At 40.1% G+C, this 23392-nt stretch overlaps 1 protein-coding gene across 3 annotated transcripts in view; it reads left to right on the plus strand.

Moving 5' to 3' along the window:
* LOC146363931 (TOX high mobility group box family member 2-like) overlaps window positions 1-23392 on the plus strand; it is an 81798-nt gene that overhangs the window by 49485 nt on the left and 8921 nt on the right. For all 3 annotated transcript variants that reach the window (XM_084916094.1, XM_084916095.1, XM_084916096.1), the window contains one exon: window positions 8213-8476. In XM_084916094.1, coding sequence (XP_084772220.1) covers window positions 8213-8476 — 264 coding nt within the window. The remainder of the gene's footprint in view (window positions 1-8212; window positions 8477-23392) is intronic.

Consider the following 23392-nt stretch of genomic DNA (forward strand, 5'->3'; position numbering starts at 1 on the left):
ATACCCCGCAGAAAGGCAGCACTCCCCGAAAACAGCAACTTATCAGCAGCAAGAGTGCACTCAATGATTCATACACTCTTTTAAGAGAACTTGAAACCTTGGCTCTATTTTGGTCCCGGCCTCTCTCCTCCTCTCTCTCAGTATATGCAGCACAACGGAGCACAGGGATTTAGTGGGACTAAGTAGTTTGATATTTCTATTGGTTTTCTGCATGTATTTCCACTCTCTCTTCCCTTTTCTCCTAGTGATCTTTCTCATCATATGGAGACCAAGGTCATGGCTGATTGAAATATAATAGAAGTGTAGACATCTGGCCTAATACTGTGGGAAGTTAAATCTATTTTAATGGCCCCTGCCGCAGTGGATTCTCTCTGATGCACTCTTGCGCTTCACTGACAGTAAATCACAATGTTCTCTTATTGCCCTGACTGGAATGAGGGCATAGAGAAAGAACAATGAGGGATCCACATCATTTGTTTTCACCCCTCCCTTGCTTTTTCCTCTCCTCTGTGCTCCTCCTCTTCTCCCCTCTCCACTCCGTTTGCGACTCATAAAGCAAGGGGCTTAAAGAGAGTGACATCATGAAAATAAAAATAAAGGGGATTATGGGCAAGCTATTGTGCCATATGTGATTACTGGGGCTTCCATGTTCCCTAGGGGAAGATGAGTGACTACAAGACAACATATTTTATTTATTTATACAATTCGCTCTAATGAATAAGAATAGGAAATGTGGCTGAGCCCACTGTATTGTGCCCTTTGTCAGGAAAAAAAAATGAAGAAAAAGAACTGCAGCCCTGGTCCAAACATTAAAGAATTTTCTGCTTCTCTCTGTTGCAGTACAAAGATCACCCTTCATCTTTAACTGAGTTGTTTTTTCCCTTAAATCGAACTGACATAAATGTGCAGCGCATGGCCCTTTTTCACACCTTTTCAAAATACTTCCTTTGCGGCCATGTTTTTAGAGTTCACGTACAATCTAGTACAGGTCCACCCACATCTGCAATGGAGAGTCAGGTCCTTTTTACCCACCTAAATGAGATCCATTTTGATGTGACATTTGAGAGAATTACCAGTGCATAGGGGAGCAGGGAGGAGGTTAGCTCACTCTTTAGCGATTGGTTGAAGCTTACCACAGCCCACCTGTCCTTTAGTGACGGACGCTACCTATGACCCTGAGCTACTATTGGACGCGGTGAAATAGCCCCCCACACACACACTTCACTTATCCCAGTTCTTTCTTTCTGTCAGTCAACCTGGTGGGTCTGCTATTCCATTCTCCTTCCATTGTACTTCGCTGTCTGCTTTTCTTGATACATCACCCAAATGGAGTTCCTTGGCGTTTAAAAGCCAGGTCAGATAGCCTCTGTAGACCCCGCAGACTGCCGCTGTAATGTTCACTTGTGTGGCACGCTTTAGCTCAAACACACATTGATGATGAGTTTGATTTCTGCCCTTTCTCAGTGCTGCAAGTTTCATCTTTGAAGGTGAATTTTAGAGATTTAGCATTGCCACCCGTCTATCTCGACCACACAGGGTGGACGTGAAAGCCGTTATATATGCATGGCCAGCTGTTGTTTGTCACCAAAACCGTGCTGCTCTGTCATTTTTAACAAAGAAGCATATGGCTGAATGACTTTCCATAGGACGCTTTATACTCATTCAAAGTTATTGAGTTTTGTAATGTATGTGTGTTCTGTTAAAAATAAAAATAAGGGAACACTTGCACAATTTTAACTTTTACTTTTGGTGTAATTTTGAATCCAAGTCTCAAAGTGTTGATGATTATGGTTTCCGCTGACCATTGTCAGTTAAGATCTTAAACTTGAGTATTTCATTCATCGAGTGTTTCCTTAATTGCAGTAAGTGGATAATATTAAAAGAAAGACAGCTAAAACGCTAATAGCAAAGTCCATCCAAGACAAGCCGCTCTTGGCTTTGGACAGTTCACCTCTTGTCAGCCATGACAGGCTCTCTGCGTACTGTGCAACATTTTCATTTTCCTGTATTTGATTAACATGTTATCGTTCCCGCAAGAGCCGTCTTCCACTAAACACCTACAAATGATTCCATTGCCGAGCTAATGACTTCATCTCCTCTTCTCAGCCATTTGGGTAAAGAAAACTTTAAGTTAAGCCAACTAACACATTTATGTTTAATGATAAGTTAATTACTGAAGATTGCTTGAAAAACTGGAACGGTGTTTGGCTGCGGAATTTTTAACCTGCAAGTTTACACATAAAAGTGAAATTTTCAGTGTTGAGATTGCCATGTATACTGGCATGTATACGAGTTTAACAGCATCTGCTGTGTGCATAAACTAAGCAAACACAAGTTTAACATGCTTTCAGGTCAAAACATTGCATAAGGCAGTGACTATTTTGCTGAAAAAAATAATTCATTACTGTTCTGCTAACTCTAAAGGGGGAAGCGCAATATCTTGAAACAGTCTGCAGCACAAGCAAGAATCAAATAAAATTTTAAAAAAAATACTTTGACCTTGAGAGCTGTTGAAGGGATCGATCTGTTTGATTATAGCTTTCCACTGAACCCCCTAAGCACTGTTGTTTCAGTATAAAAACTACCATTAGCTAACTAAAAGAGAAGTTAGCCGAATTCAAAGCATGAGTAGACTCACAAAAAAACCCTTTAGATGTATTCCCTTTGTACCGGTCATCTCCATCAGAACTCCATGCAAATTTGAGTTGTGCAGCTTGCAGCTATGGTGTTGCTGTCTGTGACAACTTGCAGTTATAAAGGCTATCTCTGAAGATATTACATGCATGGTTTGTTGTCTTCGCAAGTAATGGTGCAGCTCCTGAAATGAGCTAATAGAGGGTATCAGCCACACTTTAGAGAGAAAAGATTCATCTTAACCCGACCATCATTCACGGATTAGAACCTGAGGTCCAAAATGCCGTAGAGCAGGTTACAAAGACAAGCCATTTTCATATATTCATTACCTCTCCAACTTCAAAAGTCTGCTCCTGATCTCAGTAAATGTAATAAAGCACATTGTTTTCTAACGCTGATATGTATGAATCTACCATAGTGGAATATTTATTTAATATTTGCAACTGGCAACATTTTTTGTCCTATTAAAAATAGAAATGTTTAATATTATCTTGTATTAAATATTGAATTTAAGCAGCAAGTGTCCAGAAAAAGATAAGTAGAAGACAGATTTAATACTGGCATGCTAAACTGTATTGTTATGTTTAATTGGATCACGTATGTCTAAAGAAGAAAATGTGAGACTGAGGATGCTGTGCAAATTAATTACATTTTTTAAAAACTACATTACAAGATTGTTATAAATGCTGTGGATAAATGTTTAAGATCTGAACTCCTAATTACTTTGTTAATGTTACACTGGCAGCAATAATAAACACTCTAACAGGCTTCAGAATGTAGAGGACCATTCTGGTTCCTGAATTATTTTAGTAAGGGAAAAACACCCAGTTTTTTTCATAAATCGCACTCTGTTTATGAGAGTGTGCTGGACGACTGCTGTATTCCTAGTGAGTTTCTGTGGGTGTACCCATAACCATAGCAAACCTTTTCGAAGTCAGACCATAAAACCTACCATCAGTTAGGCTCGATGAGTTTTTTGCATTTTGTATTCTGGATAAGTTTCCTCCCAGATGAATGTAGAGGCCAGATTTATAACTAGTCCGGTACCCCTTTACATCAACAGATAGGTTTAACCTCCAACATTAGCGGTCTGGTGGTTTGTGTGAACAGAGTGGCCACGGATAGAGTCAAATGGCTGGCTTGAATTGTTGTTTCATTCTGCCTCTGTTCACTACATATATTATAAGAGTCTGGATCGACATGAATGGAAACTGCAACTCAACTGGTTGGAGAAGACATACAACCACAAGGCAGTAATTCTAGTTGTTTTCCAAAAAAAACAAGGAGTGGTTTAAGCATGATGATAGGTACTTAAGAGCCACAAGTCGCATCTGTGAACTTAGTTATAGAATGTGAAAAATAGGTGTTTTGATGTCAAGTCACAAGTGATGTACAAAAGAGATTTGGTACCATCATGTTTAACTCAAAGAATAAAGATAGATTAGAAAAGAACCAATAGAATCCAAAGTAATGTCCTTGTCTTCAAAAATGACAGATTTGCTGAAATTTCACCTCTACAGAGGAGGGTGAAGGTTAGAGAGAGAGAGATGGCTGAATCAACATTTGGTGTTTCTTTTTGACCTGTCTCTCTTTTATCCACTCCTCTCCTTGTCCTGAAAGACAGTATATTTATGAATTATTTATCCATGTTGGAAAATGTTAAACCTGTGATGTCCTTGTCCTGTGTCTTATCTCCAAGGGCATCATAAGAAGCTGTAAAGAAAAAAAAAACATTTAAAAAGCAATGGAAGGCACAGTCATAAAATAGCCTTGACAGAATTCAAATCTTGGTACAGGCGTACAGTATATATGACAACAGCAATGTTTCTTCTTACGAAGAAGAAATGTCCCAAATGCAAGATGTGTTTTTCACTGCAAAATTGTACCAATCCTGAGTTGTTTAAATCCCCTAAACCTCTGATCACAGTTTTAGAGATCGTATAGTAGCAGTATTAACTATTCAGCATCATTTTGGCTATTCAGTATCAGTATGGTGTCTGGCACATTACTCATCCTGATATGAACAATCATACAGTAGATATTTTTGTTACTGATGAGGTAAAGTGAATTGAATTTCTTTCGAAAAGTTAATTAATTGGCGATAGTTTAACCTCTATGCCTCTTATGTACCTTTTGAGGGGGGTTGAGGATGACAGCTACTCATTAATACCAAACAAGCCTCAAATTCCATCCTTACATGAAGATTGAGACTTTAATGATACATTGGCAGGGCTGGACAATAACAACAGTAAGCGCGTTAATGAAACTTTGTTTGGTTTTTGCACTTTTTGCATTAGAATGTAGCTACTGGTGCTTACTTTGGTGTTCATCCACCCATTTTCTTCTGCTTACCCAGCTCAGGGTCGTAGGTGGGGCTGGTGCCAGTCTCAACTCTCATTGACAGTCTGTCACAGGGTTTAGACACAAAGGTAGACGGCCATTAATACCCATGGACAATTTAGAATCACTGATCAACCAAACCCATGTTTTTGAACTGTGCATGAAAACCACCTGGAGAGAATCCAAGCTTAGTGGAAACTTGCAAACTCCAAAGAGAAAGGTCTCCTGGATTTGAACCCAGGACTTTCTTTCTGTGAGACAACAACGGTAATGACCACAGCACCATGCTGCTCTTTCTTAGATGTCACATCATGTCAGAACCTGTTCTCTAGTGACCTCTCCAGCCTTAGTTTTGTGCTTGGATGCTCAGACCATTGCCATCTTGCTGTATATGTACCCGTAAGTCACAACATTATTATCCTATATGGAGTACAAAATAGAGGCCAACTGATTTATTCGTGTGCTGCTATTAGCTATTTTGCAGATTATTGTATTTATAACAGCTGTTAAATTAAAAATTAAACATTATAATGAAGACACAGGAGAAACACCCTTCAACCATGTTATGGTTGGACAAACCATTGCATGTTGTTAAATGTAGAGGTACTCATATAGTGTTCCAGTCACATATTCATCCACACAGCACTTTTGTCTGTGCCTAATATCTTTCTAACATTTTCACACACGATGGATACATAAGGAGTAACTTGGGATTTGGTATCTTGCTCAAGGATACTTCGGCCTGCGAACCAGAGTTGAGGAATCGATCCACAAATCTTCCAACTTGTAGACTACTGTATATACAGCTGCCCCGAGTAGAGTTGGCCAGAGCACAAACAAGTAAATAAATAACTATGCGTAATAAATATTAGGGAAATCTGTTTATGTTTCGTTTATCAGAAAGAAAAAAAATATTGGCTGATGTATCAGAATATCGACTTTTTAAATCACCAAATATCGGTATCAGTATTAAAAATTCCATATGCATTAGGCTCTAGTGGAAGGTGCTAGAGTCATTTTAGAAGTGGGGCTACACTGGCAGTCTGACCCTGGGAGTTGAATTTGCACTGCTCAGCTTCATGAATGTTGAAAACCAAAAAACCAACGAGAACGCTCTCGGTCATGCCCTTTGCTTGATAGACCACCAAAGGGTTCGACTCTTCCACTAAAAACTGCTGTTTGATCTCTTGATGCAGTCCTGTTGTTCTCAAAGTTCTTCTTGAACGCTATACTTCAAAAGCCAAAAAAGAAAAGTTTATGCTCCACACTCTCCAATTTTTAATTAATCAAGAGCATTTTTTTAAGAAAGATCCAAGAATTTCAGTGAAATAAAGGTTAGCACAATAACAGAAACAGCTGTGACTCAGTGGGGTCTCATGAATCGGGCTTGTTTGCACATACCCTCACAACGTTGGGTCCTGAGCAGGCTGGATCAACACTTTGGGGATTGTTGTGCAGGGAGGGCTTTTACTCTGGGGTGCTGAGCTTAGGTGTGTTGTTTTTAATCGTCGAAGTGGGTGATAAATGTCACAGCAACATTCACATGAATGCCAAGACCCAAGGTTTCTTAGCAGAGCATTGCATTGAAACAAGACAGTCAGTGTCATTCACTTTACCTGTCTGTAGCTTTAATGCTGTCGCTGATCAGTGTGTAGTCAAGTCGGTTTTGTTTGTATTCTTAGCAAATTTAATCGGCAGCATTTGTCTGTTAACCGTAATAAAAAATGACAACAATAATAAATGTTAGACAAGGAACAGACATTTGCACAACTTTTATCATGGGAAAAGAAATTGTCAGCGATAATATTTCTAAGCAAGCGCCAAACAATGCGAGCGAGTGTTGTGAGAAAGAGAAAATAGCACATCATCCCCTGATGGTAAACATACTCCCTTTTATTATTATTATTTTCTCCCTAATGATAGTTCACATTATGAGACTTTTATCCTATCTTCAAGCACCAGTTCTGCTAGTGGGGACATTGTAGCTGTTCCTCAACATTTCTTGCCATTTGTTTGCTAAAAGTATTTGTTTGCAAGATGAATTGCTGCACTGGCAGGCGAGATGACAGCCTACACGAAGATGATATTGAATTGATTTCTGAAATGTTGCAGAACGGACTAGTTGATGTGTACCACGAGACATGAATAATAAAAATTCTATTAAAAAGCTCTTGAATGGCTGACAGTGGAATATTATTTGTGATGATTAATTTTCTTCAGTCATTATAAAGGGGAGTTGGCATCAGATTGCCTCTGACAAAATTGCTTTTCACTCCCTGGTGAATACCCTCTGTATGCTTTTTGAGAGCACAAAACCATATTTCTCAGTGCAATATTATGTCAAGATAGGCCCTGGAAAAGACATTTCTCATGTATCACCTTATTAGTTCCGTAAAATCTGTGCTGTTTTAACTGCTGGGGTCATTTGGTATATTCTGCATACATTTCACAATGACTCTGAGGTTTGACTAGTCCAGTTTTTTCCTTCCATTTCTAAAAATATGATTGGCATTATAATTACAAGCTTATAAAATAGCCTCTAAGTGACTGTCTGTCAGTGGCGTTTTTCAACGTAATGAATTTGATTAACTGTATCTTAAAGGCGTGCAGGCTGACAGTTTGTTTCTTCAAAGCTGTCAGGATTTCTGAATTATTCTGTGCAACATCTGTTGTCTAACTCTAATTAATTTGCGGCGTACATTTGCGTTGAATGATTTCTTTAACTTTTGCAAGTGCGACAAAAATTTGCATTTCTAATTAATTTTATTTTCAGCAAAACACACTGAATCGACTGCCGCAGTTCAGCGGTGTCTGGAAGTGTCTGCACAAACAACATGGAAACAACAGAAATCAGCAGGTGCATTTAAAAGCTAATTATGAAGCTTTTTATTTACTCAGGAGCATCTTTTGTTAGCTGCTTCCTTCCCCGGATGATTACTCAAGTTTGTTTTGCCATTCAAATGCTTTCTAATAGCACTGAAAGGGTTTTATTGATATTGTAACTAACTATGACACTGCTTTGACATGCAGGTACGTAAGCGCTCCGGGGCGGAAGGATCGCCCATAGACAAGACCTGTCCTTGCATTTTTCTTTGTGTTTGTTGATAGACTGTGTGCTAGGGGGAAAAAACTGAAGTCTTATTGCGACTTTGTTCCCAAAATAAGTAAACGATCCTGTCTTCCCCTTTCCTCTTCATGCTCTTCTAAAAAACAGATTGCTTTTCTTCTGCTTTTTCAGAGCTACTCCAGTCAGGGCAGAGGCGGCAGTGGTGGCGGAGGAGGAGGAGCTGGGGATGAAGACTACGAGATCCCCCCCATCACACCGCCGAACCACGCCGACCCTTCTTTGCTCCACCTCATGGAGCACGAGTCAGGTTACCCCTTTCACTCCCTGCCACACAATGGCTTGCTCAACACCTACTCCTACCCCGAGCTTCCCGCACTCATGATGTCCAACATGCTGGGTCAGGAAACTCACCTCCTGTCTGGGCCTATGCACTCGGTGAGTACATTTTTTTTTTTGTCCACCTTTTTAGCTGTGGCATTTTCTGCTCATGCAAGTCAAGCGCTGTGCCAGGCTATTAGTCTTCGTGGTCGGAGGATTGGAAGGTATCCAGCAAGTCAGCATAGAGAGCATTTCGTCTGAAGGTTTTACATGTTCTAGTCCTTTTAAGATTTTATGTGCTGCATCGAACAATATAAACGTATATAAACTGTAAGGCCACAAAATAACCAACTCTTCTGCGTGCTGATCATGTTTTTATGTAATGGGAAAGCATTCTTCTATTAGAGTCATAATTAACTTGGTTCGAGGCCAAGGAAGCAGCGCTGAAGTCTGAGCAAGGCCAAAGTCTAAGCATAAATACAGAGAGCTGCTGTTTCCTTAACACCGAGACCACTGCAGCAGAACTTCTTTAATATCTGCACAGCTGCGCAAGTCAAAGATTTCATTGCCTCGAAAATGAGCCAAGAAGGGATGGAGAAACTCATTGTGGCGCGTTTTCTTTCGTTACAATCAGCAAATCCAAAAAGGAGAGGGGTAAGGATGAGTGGGTGGGGGAGGAGGGAGGGGATCCCTTGTCAGCTACTTTTTTATTTCAAAAGGACGCCGAGGACCTCCATTCTTCCCCTCAGTTAAAGGGACTTTCTCCCGTGTTAAACATGCTTCAGACTGAACATGTAAACACCCCCGGCGAACACATTCAAATGCTTTAATCATAGGATCGAATCAAATGAATTATAGATGGCCCGCGTGGTGAATTATTCAGCGTTATATACTTTCATCTGACATAAATATTACTTTTTTTTTCTCCGTGGCCTCCGTCATGAATATTTATGCTTTAATGTGAGCATCCGTGGCATTTATCCCCCGTTAATCAGGTCTTATGTGATTTTCAGAATCAAACCGCATAAGATGCAGACTCTTATTTTTTTTCCGTGGGTGGTGGCTGAGGCCTCCATTAAAGCCAGTCTTCAGGATTAGGTCACAATCCACTGGCTACTTTGCTGAATGTGCTCGGGTGCAGGAGGAAGATGCCGCTGGCTCGAACGTCTGTCTGCTTTTTAGCGCAAGTGAACGCTCGAAACAAAGTGTTGATTATGCTTTTAACATGAGAGCGCATACCCTGCATCTAATGCGTGTGCACAGCACGTTTAAAGTTTATGTTATGTCCGTGTATGTATGTTCAATAAAGCATCCAACCCCCTTTTTTTTGGCCGGCAACAATTTCGAAGCAAACAAAGAGGGAGTACCTGCCTCTTAAACAGCTTTTGTTTCACCTTTGCAATTATTTATTTTCAAATAGCCCTTCAGGGTAATGTTCCATTTTCTTATTTCACACCCCCTTTTCTCATAAATGAACCGTCATTGTAATAAATCACCGCACAAACAGAGACTTGCACACACTGTGAAAGGTCCAGAGATTTATGTAACACATTCATGTTTCCCACTTCCACATTTTAGTACTACTCTAGCAGAGGCTGGCTAATAATAGCTGCTATTAATATTTCTTGTTGCCTAGCAACCCCAGCAAGTAATAGCTTACTCTGGAAAAATAGATGACCGATAAGGAAGAAGGAGGAGGGGTGGTGGTGGTGGTGGTGGTGGGGTTGGAATGGGAAGGGGGGGGATTCAATTCATTTATTATCTCCTGGGACAAGAGGAGCTTATTTCTGAGGCTGAGGAATAGGAAAGTAGGCTGTATATGAGAAATATTTTAACGCAATTGGAGATGACATTATTTTCATTTTGCTTCCATTAGGGATGTTTCATTTGATGTTTCCTCAGCAAAGTCAATTAACCTTAATTTCATACTGATAAAGGTATAATAGGGAAGATTGAATTTATGTCTGCTGCATGCTTAAAGAATAAAAAGGGTGGATAGAAATAAGCTCTCAGTGTAACCAGGGGCAGCAATGAAGAGACAAGCCTTTACCTTTGTTGTATTGTATTGACAAAAACCTTACAATAAACTCACAAAATTGAAGGAGATAACTGGGAAAAACCAAAACGCTAATCATTCAACAGCCTTCTTTCACCACCGCCGCCGAAGCAAATAAAAAGTCGACAGCATTACCTTAAGGATACGCTTCTCTTCAGTAACAGCTATCCTTCACTGCACATTTAAAACCTCCTACAAGTACAAGCTCAGCTGGAGCAACAGATACGCTTCATCTCGAGGGATGTTGTTGCTGTTTTTTGTACAACATTTAGCCTAAGGCTAAAGCTCTGTAAACTTCTCGCTGCTTTGGGATTCTCTTTTTCAGCTCACATCGATCCTACAGCAAACAGAGTTAAATCATTACAGGATTGAGAGCAGTGGATTGACCATCACAGTGCTGCATGGGCACATACAGTAATTTTGCATCAGTTTGTCCTTGTAGCTGTAGTCTATATTAATAATCTTGAGCTTTCTGACCGCGCAGAAGTCATTTCTCTTCAAAAGCCCTGTTTTTTTTTTTCCTTTAGTTAGACAAATTTCTTTTTTCCATCTAATTGTGATTCCACAGGAAGCTGAACTATTACAGTAGCTGGTGAATCAACGAGATGCGCAGTGGATGTAGGGAACAAAAAAAATCTGTCAAATAGATGCATTGAATGTTTCAGATTCACTGATGTATGTTTTTGTTTTGCTTTGGGGTTTTTTCCATTTTTATTTTCATCTGTCAAATCCAGCACTTAGTTGAGATCCAGAAGTTGATCCTTTTTGCTGCGGTTGCGTGTTGTTCATCATAGCAGTTCTCAACTGCCAGTTTTGACCCATTTCTTAGACTTAAAATTACACCTTTTACAGGAACTCCAACAAGAAGCAGCATCAACACTGCTGTTATAAAAGACAGAGCTGTCTATCAGCGAAGCTCCTACATTCTCAAAACTCCTCCTCACACCGCTGACCTAGTCTGTCAGCTTCTCTGAACCAAGCCAAGTCTTGGATGACTGGATACTGTGAAATGTAACATGCTGTCGTGCGAATGCTCATTGCTGAGGGAGAATCCCTGTCTCATCCTCAGCTGCCAGCATTTCTGCCATCCCGGCACTTGGTGGAGAGGTGGCACCCAGGGGTCTCGTGTTCAACAAGCGCCCTGATCATTCAGGTCTGGCTGATGGCACAGTGGCGCAGGGAAGAAGGAGGGGCTGGGGAGGCGGGGGGGTTGCAGGCAAGGTCAGTCTCTTTGAAAAAAATATAAAAAAATAAAAGCAAGAGGGACCCTCACTGGGAGGCGGTAATGAGAGGTCGAGGAGGAGTTTGTACAGCGGCCCCAACGTGGAGCCTTGAGGGGGTGGGGGGGGCACTGTGTTTAAATATTCAAACAGAGCAGGAAAACCCCTGCCACCAAAAAAAAAAAAACCAGTGGCCAATTTCACAAGTTTCTTACACATACGACTCCAGCCAGGAATTGTGTAGAGCTTTGATAAATATGTGGTTCTAGTTTAATATCTCTGGCACAGCAATGTGTGACTAACAGGCCAGTTTTAACCCTCTGCTGACAGGTTGATGTTGATATCACGGACAAGTTGTCAGTCGGAGTTGTTTTGGTTGGTTGGTCGGTTCGTTTTTGGTGGCTTGTGCATAGAAAACTACAGCAAGCTCAGCATTCACTTTCATATTTAGCAATCTTGATTGAACATAAGCATTAATTTAAAGATGCAGTGCATCCAATAAAAGGTCTTACTTTAGTGCAGTTGAAGGTGTCTTCACATCATAAGTAGATCGTGTTTGCACCCTGCTACTATTTGTGCAGCATGTGGGTGCTCGGTATATATGTGTGTGTTGACCATGTGCGTGTATATATAGATATATGTGCGTGTGTCTTTGTTTGCCTTTGTCTCCAGAAAAAGTAGAAGAGTACCGTAAGCTGCAAGGTTAGGTTGGCTTGGCTTAATTTGATTTTGTTTAATCTGGAGAAAGAAATTTACTTGCACCGCTTGGCATTTGTGACAAGGATGGCTACGGAAAGGCCACAACTGTTTTAGGGCGGTGACATAAAAATCGTATTGACAGCTGTGGTTATGGAGAGTGCATGGATGTCAGATGAAGCGATCGAGCTATCGAAGAGATCAAAGTGAGTTAAAATAAAGTGCACACGGTCATGTTTGAGATATTTAGGATATTCAGAGATGCTGAGTTTACAGAAAGTGTTCATAGTAGAATCTGTATGTTGAGTACTTAGGGTGAAGTGCAAGGTGTCTTTCCTTTGTCCGCTATTTAAGTAGATTTATCTAAAATATTTTCTCAATATTTGGAGTTGGGTTTGACATGACATGCTCAGTGAAGCTGGATTTTTTTTCCTTTTAAATTGAAACAACCATCTTTTTTCCATCGTAGGTTTTTTAAGACATATCTCATATGACCCGCTTGCTCTGCTGCCTTTCACTGGAATAGATATGACATCTTGGTGACGTTCCCAGATAAATCACTTTTGGAACAGTAGAAATATTTTCTGTTGCGGCTTTCTATTTCACAAAAAAAAAAAAAAAAAATTGAGAGAGGAAAAAAGAAAGAAAAAAAAGACAGATGCCCTTCAGTGCTACACTCCACAACAGGGGTGAACAATGTGTCTTGTAGCTGTCAAAAGAAATGACGGCAAGATAATTGGTGGGGCATTCCCGTTTCGTTTAAACCGAGACAAGTAGGCTTCAAAATAGAATCGGGCTTTTTAAAAAAGTAAAGCTTTGTTTTGCGCTGCTCATTATGCAAGGTTCAAAATGGAGTAATGAAGACGGGCATTAACGGATTGAGCTTTAAAAACAAATGCACATTCATTGGGGCTCATGAATATTCATGCCGCTAATTCAAATAACCTTAGGCAACTGTTACATCTAATGAATATTTAAAACAGCTTGGTCACAGAGATTTGAACACTGCATTATATCTGACTTTCTAGGATCATCGTGTACAAGAGTAAACAATTAGTAATGCCAAAAACAGATTCCAGCGGTGATGGAAATACGTCTGGGAAATAGTGTCCCGTGTTGTCACATTAGTTACAGGCCGTTGGCACTCCGAAGGCGAGCGCGATGCCATGCGACGGTGTGAAAAACTGTAAATAATCATAATAATTGGTGAAATGATTTGTTGATTAATCGGGGAGCATAATCAACAAAGTTATTAAGTGGAGCAATTTTGAAATCATAATCAGTTATCATGCAAAAATGCTGCAAATGTGAGATTGTGTTGATTTTCACCTGTTGTGCTTGGAAATTGAATAGGTTCAATGTATTATTCGGACACCGAACCGGTCATAAGATAAAAAAAAGTGATACGCTTATTTAGATATGTATGATAAAGAGAGAAAAGTCTTTGTTTTGGGGGGTTTAATCATCATAAAACAAATTAAAATGATCATAAACCTTTCGAGCTCGCTCAGTCAGGAAGGTAGAGTTAGCAGAGCGCGGGGAAAAAAGCTGCACCTGGCACAGTGGGCCCTCGGGCGACCCGAGGGTTGACTAAACATGTTTATGTTTACCGCCTGGCGCCCTTACATGTTACAAGTCAGAGAATCCCATGCTGGCCACTTAAAAGAGGGCCTTCCTATGAGGGGATCAGTGTGGTGACTCGTCCTCGCCACCACCGCGACGCTAATTAGGCCCACCGCAAAGCCAGCCTGTGGGGATAATGTCCCATTATTAGAGTCATTTGTTTCAATTAACCGCTCTGTGATTCTACAATAGCACTGCGCAGCCCAGCGCAAAGAAGCCATTACTCTCGCCCAGGGAACCAATGAGGTCTGGGACGAGAGTGTTTGTAAGAAGGTTACGGATACCTGCCGCTGCCAGCAGTCGTGCTGTCGTGCTCCGCATTTAGCCCAGTCTCTGATGAGTTGTTTGAGCCCTGGGAGAGTGGAAAAAACTCCTTATTCAAATCTTTTTCTAGAGCTTTTAAAGACTGTTTCTGACTATGCTGCTTCTGAAAACGTGTGATTTTTGCTTCTGTGCATTTGACTGAGAACTGATTGAAGATTTGTTGAAGGATTGTTGACTTAAGCATAAACCGCTGAAAACTATAGGCTGTTCACGTACCCCTTTACAAGCTGAGAGCTTTGTGGTTGACTGAATTACTATTCTGCTACTGTATACTTATGGTCTTTAAGTCATTTTTAGACTGCAATCAAGTTACTTTCAGAACACGAGGCTCTCTTTTTCTTTCCATTTCATGCATTACTCTTGTTAGTCTTGTTACTTTTGTAAATTCAAAGACTGCGTTCGTGCATTTTAATTCCACCAGTGGACAAAGAAGGCAGATTGCTTTGATAATTCCTGCTGCTTTAAATGGGAATTGTGAAATGACAATTAGTCTGGTGCCTTTGCGGCCAACAAAAAGCAAACCCTTGATAAAAGCTGTTTGTGCACTTGTATGGTGCCTGTTGTTGGTCACAGCTGGAGGCCACCACTTGCAGGGTGCAAAGAGAGATTATGAGAGAGATTATGACTGTGATTTCTAGCTGGTGTAAGAGGCACAACTTTGAGAAAGTCTGTTTGTATAAATGGCTTTGATAACCATCCAAGTGATTCTTCAAGCAGCTAAACCAGGTGAATTATGTCTACAAGAATTAACTCATTTCTTGTAACATCACTCTTTTCTTGTCATTTGCATAAGATATTTTCTTTTAATCAGCCAGACGCTTTTCTGAAAAAAACACCTAGGTGTTTTCGTGCATTTAACAGCACAAGTACAAAGACACTTATCAACTCCAAATGCTTCAAAATGCAATGTTTTAGAGCACTTTTCGGTCCTTTCAGCTCTAGATAATGGAAACTTCGATTGATACCAAGAGGTTGCTGCCCTGTGATGCCTCTGTTGCCAGGCTCTCTCATTGGCTTTCTCCCCCCGCTGCGCAGATGTTTACAAAGAGACATCACCAGCTCACATTAAAGGGTTCAAGTTGTCCCCTCAGGCTGTTGCTATGGAAATAACCCTGCTACGGTCGCTCATTCATGTTTGATTAATTGTTTTTTCCTTTCTGTGCTGTTGCCTCTACAAAGACCTCATCATGGGAACATATCATCTCGAAAACAAACAATAGGAGAAGATGAATATGTTCAAATCTGCTCTATTTGGACTTGCAGATGCACTCTCTTCCTGCTTTGACATTTTGTGGATGTGGTGATTAAAGTCGAGTAACTGCATTAGCATTGTATTAACACTGATAAAGCTCGCTTGTGAAGCCACGCAATCATACAGATATATTTTTTATTTCGTTCCCTAGACTTACCTGGACAGAAGATAAGCTTTTTTTTCTTTTGCCTTTTTCTCCTCTTAAATTGCACTGTGTAGCGCTGAGATACAGCAACCCACTGGGGCCAATTAGGATGCCAGCAGAGCCAGGAAGTGCATAGCAGATGCTTTTGCCACTATTTATTAAAATCCAATCTGCGGGGGCCCCTCCAACAGCTCGTTAAACTACCGTTAATCTAATTAGCTCTCACTTGCCACTGTTTTCACCACATTACCAAATACAAGGGCCTCGACTTTGCAATTTAGGCTGATTAAGTAGGTCCAGTGCTGTTAGGCAGAGCTTGTAGGGAGGAGCTTCTCAGAGCTGTCAGTCATTCTCCCGAGTCAGATAAATCAGGCAGCTTAGTTCAGCAATGGCTTTGGATTTAAAGTATCAGCAATAGGAATGTTAGTTGAAATCAAATCCACATTGCAGCCCAAAACTGTAGAAATACTCCATCATAATGAGCCTGTGTATTTGTAATGGCATGGTACCAAAACTGGATACAAATTCCATAATGACTTCTTTATGTATATATAGATATATGTATATATCTATATATCAGGTCTATACGATTCTGCTAACATCCTTTCATGTCTCCTAGATCAAGATCAGGAATGTGCACTTCCGGTTCATTATTGTTTAGGCCAGGCTGTATTTTTTATTTGATGAGTGCTGCTCTCTGGACGAGTGCCTGGTTCCACTCAGAGATCTTTGCAGCGGCTTTGACATGCAGTCCTGCTTATTGCTTACAGATGGGCAGTCTGACATAGAGCTGTAATTGCTTCCAGATGAGGAGGGCACTGCATATATTTTAAGACATATTTTAACCTATCAAGTCTTCATCCTGAGCTGGATGTGGGGAATACAGAGAAACCAGGCTAACACGACGTTTGGTAGCGTAAGATAAGAGGAATTTGTGTTAACCTGTATCCAAAGTTGACTATGACATGTTGTGAATCATTCAACCTGTGTGGAAAAAAAAAGTTTAACGATCATCTGGAATTTTGGATGCCAGTCCTGGTATTTACAGTCACTTTTAATTTAAAGAGGACTGAAGCGTTCAGATGTGTTTACATTCTCATGTTGCCTGCCAGCATTTTCTGAGACAACGGGCCTGACTGCATCATGTGCAGGTGCACTTTCAAATGCTAGCTGAAAATGATATCTAAATAATGACTAAGAGCATGTTATAAAATTTTTTAAAAAAAACTGCAAAATTACAGAAACTTAACAAAGACTTGCTTATGTTTTACGTACGTTTTACACAATTGCTGTTACAGATGTTTGGCACAATAGATTTTTGTACTTCTACAGCACCTATAAGAGCGCATTTTTGTCTTATTGCCCTGAGTTCCAGCTTGTGGTGAAAATTACAGGAAAAGAAATTATATATAGCATCTTGAAATCACATTATTCTCACTGCTGGTGCTTTAACTGTGACTATTTATCTATTTATTAACCCAGAAAGGCTTAAGTGTCTGCAACCGCCACACTAAGCTGTGCAGCTCTTCACTGAGCTACTGTGAAGAGGTCCGCGTTTGTTTTGCTGAAAGATGTATTCCACTGTAGTGCAATCTAAATATATTATTGAATTTCCTTCATTGTTTATTAAATTTAAGGCTGTGGTTATTAACAGTGGATCCTACAAGCACTTGTGTGTAATAGTGGTCGGTCATGGTAATGAACTCAATGAGAATTATCTACACATTCTACTCCCATCAGGTCTGTGAATCATATTTCAGGTGTTTTCCAAAACAAACAATCAAAGAAAAAACAATAAACACACATTTCCTACACAAAACCAAAAGCCAGACATTCAAGGTTAGCCAATAAAGAGCCAGATAGCAGTTGGTGAGGAGCCAAACTGAGAGGAAAACAAGGAAATGTTGGATTGAAATTCGTCAGATGGACATTAGAGCAACACCAGTAATGAAAAATGTTGCTGTGCCACATTTCCTGTAAGTGTGAAAGAGGAAAGCGGTTTGCTTCAGACTCGCTGTGTTTACAGCTTGTGTCCGCTGCCCCCATGTGATCAAAAAAAAGAAAAAAAATAGTTAGTGCAGGTTGAAGAACGAACCGTTGGGTTTAATCTGCTATTACTCTGCAATCACCACTTTGAACAACAGTCACAGACAGTTTACGCAAATTGCATCTGCAATCGCTTCATCATTTGCTCCTTCCCTGTGTATCAAAAACACAGCAGTTGATTGTACAATGAAAAGTGAATTGGGGATTGCAGCCATTTATATTTCATCGTTCTGCATCATCACTGAGAAGTGTAGAGCGTAAGTGTTGGAGAACCTTTAAAATGCGACAGAAAGTAGTGCGCGCATCAGGGATGTCGCATTTCTTTCCATTTTGGGAATTTGTGATGCAGATGAGTGAAGAAACAGTTACGTTCAGATTTCCAGTAAATAGCCACATCCTCAGTTTTGCTTCATCCGACACTTCTTGCCTCTTTCAAAGTGTACTTTATTCTGGAGATAACATTAAGGTGCTAATCTGTATCAGGAAAACAATGTTAGATGATTTGTTATTGAGACGTCGGCTTGTTAAATCTGCTTTTACAGTCCTCGGCCAAAGCTTATTTCACTACCGGCTTTCGATTGATGTTCTTAAACTGCAGATTTAAAAACCCTCTCACAGTCTGTTGCTCATTCTCCGGGCCACTGCACACTCACTGCAAAAAAAAAGCATGTAAAAATAGGTTTTTATCTTCTTCTTCTTCTTTGAGCTACTGTGTAGATCAAACTGTGTAACACACTCAAAACCAATAGTGTGTGTGTGCATCTATGAAACAAGGTGTGTAGATTTTGTAAGTGCATGGCATTCATTTTGATTTAACGCTGTGCCCAGTATTTGCTTTTGTGTAACAGTCATCATTGTATCACCTTAGAGTAGTTCCTGTTTGTTTTTATGGCCTTTCAAAGCTGATACATTATGCAGCACTCTCCACTTTGCTGTTCACTGTATATGATAATGACTATGATAAGAAGACTGTGATTGGAGAAAGACTTTTATACACTCTCATGCTATTATCGGATTTTATTGTCTAATTTTCATCTGTCTTAAGCTTTGTCAGTCACCGCGCGTGCACACAGTCCTCGTTGCGAGTCTTCTTCCTTCTATATCTTTCCACTCCTTCTGTTTTCTTTAGATCGACTCTTCTTTTTTGCATCTCACTTTCTTCACTATTCCCCAAATCCACCTCCACCCCTCTCTCTCTCTCTCTCTCTCTTTGCTGTTTTGATAGTGACGCAGTTACCAGGCTGTCAATTCTAATCTTGTCTTGCCAGTGCAGTGCTGTCCATTCAGAATCACAGCTACCCCTCCTTTTCCTTATCTCTCTCTCTTCACCTACCACCCCTTCCATCTCTCTCTCTTTCCATCACTATCTCTCTCTCTCTCTCTCTCTCCATCACTATCGCTCTCGCTCTCTCTCTCTCTCCATCACTATCTCTCTCGCTCTCAGACAACAGAAATGCTGATGGGATGAGCAAGCTAAGGCTGACTCTATAGTTCAATCTTTTCCTGGTAAACTAGAAAGCTGTGTTGGAAATAAATTTAGTCTCTGCTGCTGTGTACAGGACACGATGTTTTTTACCTAAGACATCCGTGTGCTGTTTCTGGTCGACCCCCTAATTGCAGTCTTTAAAAGCTTTTTTACCATCAGTGTATGTCTGCTCTGTGAATGTGCATTGTGTCCTCTTGCATGGAGAAAATTGGCAGGCAATTACTTAACTTTAAAAAATGTTATTAAACGCACTCATCAGCCAATCTGTTAGGTACACCCTGCAGGTTGAACTTCCCTTTGCCTTCAGAGCTAGCTTTATTCTTTATCCCAAGGGTGCTCTGTTGGATTGAAATCTGGTGACTGTGGTGGCCTCTTGAGTGCAGTGAATTCACTGTCATGATCAACAAACCAGTTTTGTGACATTGTCCATTATCCTGCTGGAAGCAGCCATCAGAAGATTGGTACACTGTGGTCATAAAGGGAAGAACATAGTCAGCAACAATACTTGACAGTGACATATAGGTGATGCTCAGCTGATATTAAGAGGCCCAGAGCATGCTGAGACAATATCCCTAACACCACCACCACCACCATACTGAACTGTTGATACAAGGCAGAAATTAAGACTCGTCAGTGTCTTCCAATCTTCTGCTGTCCAGGTTTGGTCTCGTCTGCTTCAAGATTCCATGTGTTGTGCTTTCAGAGATTCTGCATACCTTGGTTGCGAAGAGTGCTTGTTTTGAATTACTGTTGTTTTCCTATCAGCTTGAAGCAGTCTGGCCGTTCTCCTCCGACCTCTGACATCAACAAGGCATTTTCGCCCACCGGATATTTTTTTGGACTATTTACCGTGAACGTTAGAGATGGTTGTGTGGGAAAATCCCAGTAGATCAACAGTTTCTGAAATACTTAAATAAACCTGTCTGGTCTGGCCTGTCTGTAATGTGAATGCCGGATTTTATATGTAAATGCCAAAGACATCATGGTAAATTGTTACAGGTGGATTTGCTTTGGTGCTTTTTTCCACAGTTTGTTATTTACACGTTTTACATTTTTATGTAAAACATGTGAGTGATTTACTTTGCAAGCTACAATTAGAAGATAAGCCAAAGGAGACCTCTGCAATGCTGCAGTGAATTTAACTGTTGTGGCTGCACTGAATCCATCCAGCACTGTAAATGTGAATACTTATTAAACTAGGAGGCCTGTGTTTAAACTAAAGTTACAGCTTCAGATTATGAGGGGTTGAGTTTTCCCTCGAATTTCCCTTTGTGTTTCAAAATGATAAAAAATAAAAATGATGGCTAAATAAATCGGTATGTTAAGCTAGCTTTAGCACAATAACAGTGATGCAAGACAAGAAACAAATAACAGTCAGGTTAAAATCTGTCTGTTGTAAGCATATAATAAAAAGAGTTTCAAGTTTTGACATTTTGCATGGAGAGTCCATCTCGCAAGAGCACAAGATACCAGTCTTCTCAGTAACAGTATCAGAAAATAGACCAGAATGCACTGGAGCCACTAGATGTTGCATTATGAATAAGGGATGTGACTGTCTCTTTTTCTCAACTGACAACAACAGCTGTCATAATCATTACTGTTCACTGCACCTGCACGAGAGAACCCGGCAAAATAAGCTTGATATTGTGTAGTTGGCTGTGTGGTGGGTAAGTGTTTATCCAGCGTCGATAGTTTGTAGGGCCAGAAAGAAAAAACTATAGTGATGAATATGGCTGCGATCACTTTTTCACTTTCTCATTTGAAAGATATTTCGTTTTACAGAAGACTGTGTCGGTTAATGAGACTGGTCTTCTTAAATATAAAGTCAAAGCTGTGGAGTTTTCTCTTAATAGGTGTTCAGGGCTCGAGTGTGAGGAAACAGGCAGAGCGCATTAAAACAAAAAGATTATTTAGCAGGCAAAATGACAGGCCAGTGGGCCTAGTTTAATATTCTAATACAAAGTGTTTCTCTGTGGTACTTTGTTAAGGAAGAAAAAAGATCCGATGTTAAATTGCCTTTTTTGCAGAGAAGTTTACATTAAGTTGGTTTTTTTAATACAAATATATTTATATATAAAGGTAATCTCATAAATGAAGGAAACCACTTTCACAATTAGATTTAGATGAAACATGCTGAAGAAAGATGAGAACAAATTAATCATCTGAGGGGGTGATTTTTTTTCCTGCTTATTTTTCTGGGAGAAAATTATTAATACTGTGCAGAGTGAGCAGTTTTCACTTACTGTTGTCTCTTTAGAAGTATGTGAGCCATCTTTATTAATCTTTCAGAGTCACTGTCAGCTTTTTACTGTATATACTTGAGCTGAGAACATGAATCTCTGATTATAAGACGTGGAAATAAAGAAAGAAATGAAAGAATACGCCCTTTATTCTCCTGGTTGATTGCATTCTGCTGTGGGCTGTTGTGTGTCATCATTCTTTCCTCTGTATGAATACATGTGAATTTTCCTGGCGATTATTTAGGCTTCTTCTTCTTCTTTTTTATGTTTTGTCATTCCATTAGCTCTACCTTCAGTTTATTCTATTTTCACTTCAAAGGCTTGGGTGGAACAGATGTCGTTTCAAATGCCTGTCTTCTGCCTCATTGCCTAAAAGTGAGGGATGATTATTTTTTAATGAAACCGCACACACTCGCACGGGGGGAAAAAAAGAATATTACCTGTAAGCTGTGAAATAGACAAGCAATACTTTCACATCATCCTGAATGGGGAACATTCATTCATCTCACACCACAAAGGCCATTTTGAAGTTTTCCTTAGCTGCCAAATGTGCTCCTGGACCTTGAATTTTGATTAGTTAATTTCATGCTGTGTGGAATACAGTATGTTGTTTGGCAAATGCCTCGCTAAAAACAATGCAGTTTTCAAAGGCAGTCGTTTCTTGTTTTCCAATCGACGGTGAAAGGGGAAAACACGGCCTTTGCTTAATCTAGTGATAAGTATGCATTGGATGGAAATGAACGTCTTTAAATGTCCTAAAGTTGCTGTTCGATACTCACGCGGGGACAAATCTTTTTTCACGGTTTGCACCCACACTGAGCTTTACCACTGAATCCCCTGGATGAGTGGATTATGAAAGCAAACATTCAAAGATGGTTAGAAGTTTTTTTTTTAAATGCAACATGATTAAACAGGAACTTGGCCTTGGAGATGATGCGTGTTTGCCAAAATAGAGAAGAATTCGCTGTCACTTCCCTCAGAGCTCTTAACAACGTTTGAGTAACTCGGCGTAACCCGACAACCGCAACGAGTGCACATCAACATCTTTCATTTGACTTAATACCAATGTATATCATCATATATTCCCCATGTCATTATTTCTATGATATGGATGGAAATTAGATTGTTTTTTTTCTGCCTTTATAGCAACCAGGAAATCAGGTTAACTGATGTTTCACTGCTACTAATGGCAACATCAAGCCATCACTTTTTCTTCACCGTCTCTCTCTCCCTCTCTCTCCTGGCTCCCTCTCCCGTCTCCGTTCATCTCCGTAAAGAAGGCAATTTCCATATAGAATCACATCCAGCATCAGGTGACCTGGATTTGACTCCCAGTCAAAGCCCTGAATGGAAAATGAGAATGTATTCATGTGTATTGGATCAAGTACATCACACAGATGTGAACAGTTTTGCCTCCTGAAAATGTCGAGAGATTGCAGTGTATTATTGTTGACAAACTGGGTGTGTGGAAAATTCCCTCTCTGCTGGTTTCCTGAAAACATGCCATTATTTCTGCTACACTTGAAAGAAGCATTTTTTTTAAAAAAGGAGGAAAAAATGAAAATATAAAATATCTATTAATTCTGCAGCCATTAATTTAAGCAACTAGTGACATTTTGCAAACTTACTGGGAAACGTCCCTATAACCCAAACCTGCTTAAATTAAACTCCCAAACCTGGAACTAAGATTACTGTATTTATCACATAGCTGCATTTAAATCTAAAATCCTAAAGGCACCACAAACAAGGCAAGAGGTCAAGTTCAGTGAGTTTAGTGGAGGTGTAGTTGTCTGCCTTCCTCCACCTGTCAGTCAAAGTGAACACACCCTGAACTTTACACCTTAACGTTCACAAGGTTGAGTGGAACTGTAAATCCTCCCACTCAGCTAAGTGGCTAATTAGCTATAGAGACCAAAACCATCTTTTTACAGCTGTTTACCCCTCA

The sequence above is a fragment of the Perissodus microlepis genome, chromosome 20, assembly GCF_051167445.1.
Source record: "Perissodus microlepis isolate ML-2025 ecotype Zambia chromosome 20, ASM5116744v1, whole genome shotgun sequence".
Classification (NCBI taxonomy): Eukaryota; Metazoa; Chordata; class Actinopteri; order Cichliformes; family Cichlidae; genus Perissodus; species Perissodus microlepis.